At 56.5% G+C, this 6,974-nt stretch overlaps 1 protein-coding gene across 1 annotated transcript; it reads left to right on the forward strand.

The window, feature by feature from the left end:
- The first annotated feature begins 263 nt into the window (after nucleotides 1–263).
- On the forward strand, nucleotides 264–1,424 carry LOC123089293 (uncharacterized). The gene is made up of 2 exons (XM_044511008.1): nucleotides 264–661; nucleotides 729–1,424. The coding sequence occupies exons 1-2, from the start codon at nucleotides 516–518 to the stop codon at nucleotides 1,111–1,113; spliced, it is 531 nt and encodes a 176-aa protein (XP_044366943.1). The 5' UTR covers nucleotides 264–515; the 3' UTR covers nucleotides 1,114–1,424.
- Nucleotides 1,425–6,974: the final 5,550 nt, after the last annotated feature.

Genomic DNA, 6,974 nt, shown 5'->3' on the forward strand with positions numbered 1-6,974 from the left:
GGAGATTCGTCGGTCGCGTTCATGCGCCATTTGTCGATGGCAACTTGCCACCGCGATTCTGTCCGTGCTCACTCATGTCGTGTGTCGCGCACTCGGCAGATAATCTATGCCGGAAACGCCGAGTCCGTCCCTCCAAGTTGCAAAGCGCCATATATACTTTACTTTACTTACCTTTTTTTTGGAAATTCACCTTTTTTTTTGGAAATTCTTTACTTTACTTATATTATTATACTACTATTGGAGTATAAGACGCAGAGACCGTCGAGACGAGGCTGCGTGAGCCGCGCCAGGTTTCGGAAGCATCGTGACGACGACGTCCGTCACTCCTCGTCTCGGCACTTGGACACGCCACGCGAGCGAAGCCGAGCCTCACGCAAAACTGGTTCCTCTTCCTCCGTGCGTGCGCCCGCGGTTTTCTTCCCAGCGAAAGCCTCCTCAAGCAACCGCTCCCCCCGATCCACCTCCACCAAACCCCGCGCTCCTCACCAGACCAGGGCGCTTCAGTCGTGGAGGGGATGCTGCTGATGGCCGCGCCCGCCGCCGCCGACCAGCACCAGAGGCGCCGCCGGGGACGGCCGCCGTGCGCCGATCTGCTCCTCAACTGCGACCTGCCCCCTCCCTCCAAGCTCTTCGGCCCGTTCCCGGCCCTGCACCCGCAGAGGTAAGGCGCGCTCGCCTCGACGAATTTGCGTTGCTCACACTGAGCGGCCCCGCCTCGTTTCGCGCAGGGAAAGGCTGGAGAGCGCGGGCGGGACCGACGAGAAGGGCGGCGGCGGCGGCAAGGACGTCCTGCTGCAGGCGCTGCGCCTGTCGCAGTCGCGGGCGCGGGAGGCGGAGGAGAAGCTGGCCGCCGCGGCCGCCAGCAGCGGAGGCCTCGCGGCGCTGCTCGTGCGGGACTCCGTGGCGCTCTCGGCGCACCGCCGGTGGGTGATGATGCTGGAGGCCGAGAACTCCGCGCTCAGGGCAGGAGGAGGAGGAGGAGGAGCCGCCGGCACGGAGCCCGACGAGGAGGATGGCGCGGGGGCCGCCCGGCACCCGGTGGCCGCCGCGTGGTGGGTCGCGCTGGCGGTGTGCGTCGGCCTCGCGCTCGGCAACCTCCTGCTCTCAAACTGATCGTCCTTGATTTGATTCGGTTTTTGTCAATCACCCGACGATCCAGTGCAGTGCTCCAGCGCTTGTTTGTGTGAAAATGTTACTAACATCTACTCCTGTCGATGCTTAGCATGGGAAACCTCGTGCTGTTGTAGATAAGATAAACGGACGAAATCAAGAGGGGAAACCTCGGGGGATTGGTAGATTGAACATGACGCTGCCGTGTCCGTCTCTGCACGCTATCACCAGATTCGTGCCAGTGACTTGTATGTTAGTGAGTTGTGTAATTTAGCCTGGTCTGGATGTCTGGGATGCCTTCAAGTCGTGTTCAATATGGGAGCTGGTCTGGTCCTGGGCACCTGGCACAACGCTCCACCAGCGATGTCCGCGGCATTTCAGGTGGATTTTTTTGTCCAAAAGGACCACCTACCAAGTTGAATTGTCAAAAAAGACTACCTCTGAAACACATTGACAAAAAAGACCACCTGCAGCGTGGCGGCAGGTGCGCCAGCCAACACGTGGCGCCTGCCGCCACAGACGCCGGCGGCAGCCCCTGCCGCCACGAGCACAGGCGGCAGCCCGGGCTTAACCGGTTTTCTCGCGTCAATTCCAACGGAACGGACCGCCACGCAGCAAGGCTGCAGCTACTGCTGCTGCGCGGGCGCCGAGACAGACCAGGTGGGCCACGCCGCCACTGCCAAAGGCGGCAGCCACTGCATACTGTAGCTAGTCCCTGCGGTAAATGGATAGAGCTATTTTCTTCCGGCCCGCCTTGCGGTAAATGGATATACCAACTTGGAGAAACTAGCACTTGGGTAAATGGATAGAGCTATTTTCTTTCGGCCGGCCGTTTGTATGACTCGAGTCAATCCGCCGTGCGTACGCGGCTACACTGAACAATAGCCCAGTTCGTCAAAAAAGAAAAAAAAATAGCCCAGCCCGACGGTATCTCTGCCCTGCGCTTGCGCTAGTGGCGTCGATTAAACAAAGTGGCATGACCACCGCGCACAGGGCGCCGCTGCCACGCAACGGATGCCGCCTCGGGCCGTGGCGGCAGGGCCCATCTAGCTTGTCGCGGTGCGCGCAGCCTCAATATCTGTCGCCTTGCTGTGTGGCGGCATGGCTCACCGCTCCGGTCCGTCCCGTTGCAGCTGACTCGCGGACGGCAAAACCTGTTAAGCCTAGGCTGCCGCCTGCGCCCGTGGCAGCAGGTGCTGCCGCCGGCGTCTGTGGCGGCAGGCGCCACGTGTCGGCTGGCGCACCTGCCGCCACGCTGCAGCTGGTCCTTTTTGTCAATCTGTTTTAAAGGTGGTCTTTTTTGGCAATTCAACTATGCAGGTAGTCTTTTTGGACAAAAATTCTTTCAGGTGACCGCGCCGGCTAGTTTTTGGACGACGCAAGAGCAACTCCAGCCGCTCCCTCAAGGCTCTTTTTTTATGCGCCGGTGCTAAAAAACGGCTCAGCCGCGCTTCCAGAAGCCTAATTTTCGCCGGTTCGACCTGAAATTGACGTCGGCGGACCCAGGCCGAACCCGGCGTCGGGGGAAGCGTTTTTGGCGCGAAAACCCGGTGGGACCGCCGAGTCAGCGACACGGCACATCGTTGTCCTTCCTCATCGCCTCGTTTTCCCGCGGTGAATCAATGTCAAGGCTGTCGCCGGTCAGCTTTCCGCAGATTCCCCACAGGCGGCGCAAAGTAATGCCCCGGCGAATCGTCGTCCCCTCTTCCCACCACGCGTACACACACGCCTGCCCCCTGGCTATAAAAAGCCACTCTCCTCGCTGGTGGACGCACACTCCGTCACGCGCTCTCTCTCTCTCGTCGTCGGCGCCCTTCTCGTCTCTCTCTCTCTCCGCCCGTCACCAACCTCCGATGGGTGAACGGTTCCCCGGCGACGCTGCGGCGGCCAACGGCTTCGGGCGCCGCACTCTGCACGAGTGGGAGGCGCACCTACTCCACGAGGCCAACTACCCGGCGCCGCCGGACATGCGCGCGCTAGGAAGGTGGAGGCTCAGCGCCGGTGGCGTCCCAGTCCCCCCTTGGCCCGACCCCGAGCACCCGGGCCACTTCCACGACAAGATGGAGCGCGTCCGGGCCTCCCTGTCGGAGGGGGTGTGCGGCCGCCCAGAGTATGCCGCCGACAACCACGCGAGCTGGGCGGCGTACTTCCAACGCCGCCACGACCAGCAGCTCGCGTCCGGCAACAACGCGCCGGTGAGGGGGCGCCACAATGCTGACGGCCGCCACCTGCGGTGGGGCATCCCCAGGCGGACGCTCCATTACATGTTGTCGCACTTCGAGGGCGGCAACGAGCCGCCGCTCAAGTACCCGGTGGCCACGGCGCCTGCCCCCCGCTGGAGCGGCGGCATTTGGCTGTCGCGACATATGGCGGGTTCGTCGTCCTACTCCTCCCTCTCCTCCTCCTCGCCGGCGCTCGCCAGCGTGAAGGCCGAGCCCGTGGGACGCCGCTCTGGCGGCGCACCTGCAACATCGTCATCAACGAGGGCGGCGACAGTTCCTCCTCCTCCCTCGTCGTCAAGCCCAAGATGGAGACGGGCCTCGTCACCGTCAAGAACGAGTACGACGACCTGGCCGCCGCCGACGAGGTCGCCCTGAAGTGGGCGCGCGAGGACTACACGAAGCTAGAGATAGAGCGCCAGTGTCGCGCCCCTCAAGAAGAGCGCTGCCCGGCGCCACGGTCGCGACAAGGGCGGCGTCATCGTCCTCGAGGACAGTGATGAGGATGCGCCACATCTGCCACTGAAGCCCGTCCGCCACGCAGGGCAGGAGAGCACGGACAGCGGCGGCGTCAAGAAGGAGGAGGCCAACGACGACACCGATGGCGACGACTATAGCGCCTTCGGCGCGTTCTTCAGCCTGTAGGGCGGGCGGGGGCTGCGGTGCATGTTTTAGTATTTTACTATGTTTTTAAGACTGTAATGTACAAACATTAATGAAAAATCGCTTATTTTGCCCGAGCTGTTTCGTGTTTGGCCGACTTCTTAATTCAAAAACCCACGTCTGGGTTCGGCTTGGGTCGGCGGTTGGGAAACCGACCGTCCTCACGCCCATATTTTCGGGCGCCCCCTAGGCGGCGCTTTTTCAAGCCCCTGGGGGGGCAAACGGCTGGAGTTGCTCTAAGCGTTCGGCCGCTGATCTTTTGAAAAAAATCTGTTCGGTTGCAAGCCGTTGGATCCATAACAGGATGCTCTTGATGAGGTTTGCCACATGACTATGTCATGTTGAGTCCAATCCACTTGACGATGTTTGCAACATGGTTCATGTTATGCTCGGAGCTTTGCATGAAGAGTGTTCTGCAACATGGCTGATGTTGCGGTTGTCGTTGATGTCGATCCTCGTGTGCTTCAGCAGAGATTGCAACATGGTTGATGTTAGGATGGTAGATGACAACTGACGGTGTCCTAGACTAGGGGGTCTCGGCCTAGCCGGCCTAGTCCATGGGTCGGGCTGACGATCCCCTAAAGAGGAGGAACTCTAGAGGCCTCTAATATGTGGTGTGAGTGTATCGGACTTCACCGTGGACTTGGCATGTACTCCAAGTATGTCTATTTAGGTTTGGCATGTAACCCCTGAATCGCAACCGACCATGTGTAGCCTTAGATACCCCTGGTGCCTATATAAGCTGGAGGGTTTAGTCCGTAGAGGCGGTCATTCATTCATTCATCATTATCGCCATTACCCCTAGGGTTTAGACCAAAGTTTATGATCTCAAGGTAGATCAACTCTATACTTTGGTACATCCATAATATAAGCAAGAGCAGGACGTAGGGTTTTACCTACTTAAAGAGGGGTCGAACTTGGGTAAAAGCATCGCGTCTCTTGTCTATTTTTACCCATCGATCTGATCTCACAGCTCGCCCCCCTACCCGAGGTTTGCCGGTTTTAACCCCGACATTGGTGCTTTCATTGAGAGCTGGTCGTGTGGTCGCCTTGGGATGATGGCTTCACCAATTGGCAATCCGAGTCCCCTCGGTACCTCTGGTGTATCAAAAATTCTCACCAACAGGCCATATGAGGGCCCGACGGATCCCAATTCACACTCCCCCTTCGAGGTGACAGAGCGCAATCGGGAACTCTATTCGAAGCTTTATGCTCCTCTTATTAGCTCGGCTGACGAAATCCAACTTGAGTAAACCTTAGACCTGAGCCCTCATTCGATGGACGAGTACGAGATCGATCGGCCAGAAAAGGTGTGCATTTCGGATGTTAAGCCGAAACCGGATCTCTCTCCCTCCATGCACTTTTCCCACGAGGAATACATGGACACGTTGGAGCCCCCCCCCCCCGCACGCGATCGGATTGAATTTTTTTATCCCATCCACCCCCATGGCGAGTATTGCCCAGGTAATTCGGGGCCTCTCGACGCCTGGGACCTAACGATTATAAAACAACGAGCCGGGGAGACAGTCTGCCGATTTTGGTCGAGATTCTTGTTCATCAAGAATAGTATAACCAACTGCCCCGACGCAAAAGTGATACGTCTCCGTCGTATCTATAATTATTGATTGTTTCATGCCAATATTATACAACTTTCACATATTTTTGGTAACTTTTTACATGATTTATTGGACTAACCTATTGATCCAGTGCCCAGTGCCAGTTCCTGTTTGTTGCATGTTTTTTGTTTGGCAGAAAATCCATATCAAACAAAGTACAAACGCGATAAAAATTTAATGAGAATTATTTTGGAATATTTATGATTTTTGGGAGGTGGTATCAACACAAACGGGGGCCCACAGTAAGCACAACCCACCAGGGCGTGCTGGGCACCCCCTAGCGCTGAGGTATCTTATGCCCTCCTCGAAGGTCGGTTGGGGCCCTTCTTCTGGCACAAGAAAGATAATTTATGAAAAAAAATCGTGTAAAAATTTCAGTGCAATCGGAGCTACGGATCTCCGGGAATTTAAGAAACCGTGAATGGCCAGATCTGCGAGACGCGAAACAGAAGAGAATAGAGAGGGAGATCCAATATCGAAGGGTCTCCCACCCCTCCGCCGCCATGGAGGCCATGGACCAGAGGGGGAACTCTCCTCCCATCTAGGGGGAGGCCAATGAAGAGGAAGAAGGAGGGGGCTCTCTCCCCCTCTCTCCCAGTGGCACTGTAGTGCCGCCGGGGCAAGGATCGTGACGGTGATCTACATCAACAATCTTGCTATCGTCAACACCAACTCTCTCCCCCTCTATGCAGCGGTGTAACACCCCTTCTCTCCGCTGTAATCTCTACTTAAACATGGTGCTCAACTCCATATATTATTTCCCAATGATCTATGGTTATCCTGTGATGTTTGAGTAGATCTGTTTTGTCTTGTGGGTTAATCATGACCTTGGTTGGTATGATTGTATACTTTATTTATGGTGTTGTCCTACGTTGCCCTCGCGCAAACGTGAGGGCCCCCGCTGTAGGATGTTGCAATACGTTCATGGTTTGCTTATTGTTAGTGTTTGATACGTCTCCAACGTATCTACTTTTCCTAATGCTTTTCCTCTTGTTTTGGACTCTAATTTGCATGATTTGAATGAAACTAACCCCGGACGGACGCTGTTTTCAGCAGAACTACCATGGTGTTGTTTTTGTGCAGAAATAAAAGTTCTCGGAATGGAACGAAACTTTGCGCCGTTTTTTATATCAATAAAGAGAATTTCTGGAGCCAAGAGCCACCTGAGGGGGCACCTGGGTGGGCACAAACCACCAGGGCGCGCCTGCCCCCCAGGCGCACCCGGTGAGTTGTTCCCACATGGTGGCCCCGCTGACCCTGAAACCAACGCTATAAAATCACATTATTCCAGAAAAAATCAGGGAGAAAGAATTATCGTATTTCACGAGACAGAGTGATGCCGTCTCCTGTTCTTCATCGAAGGCCA

This window comes from Triticum aestivum, chromosome 4B (genome assembly GCF_018294505.1).
Source record: "Triticum aestivum cultivar Chinese Spring chromosome 4B, IWGSC CS RefSeq v2.1, whole genome shotgun sequence".
NCBI classification, from domain to species: Eukaryota; Viridiplantae; Streptophyta; class Magnoliopsida; order Poales; family Poaceae; genus Triticum; species Triticum aestivum.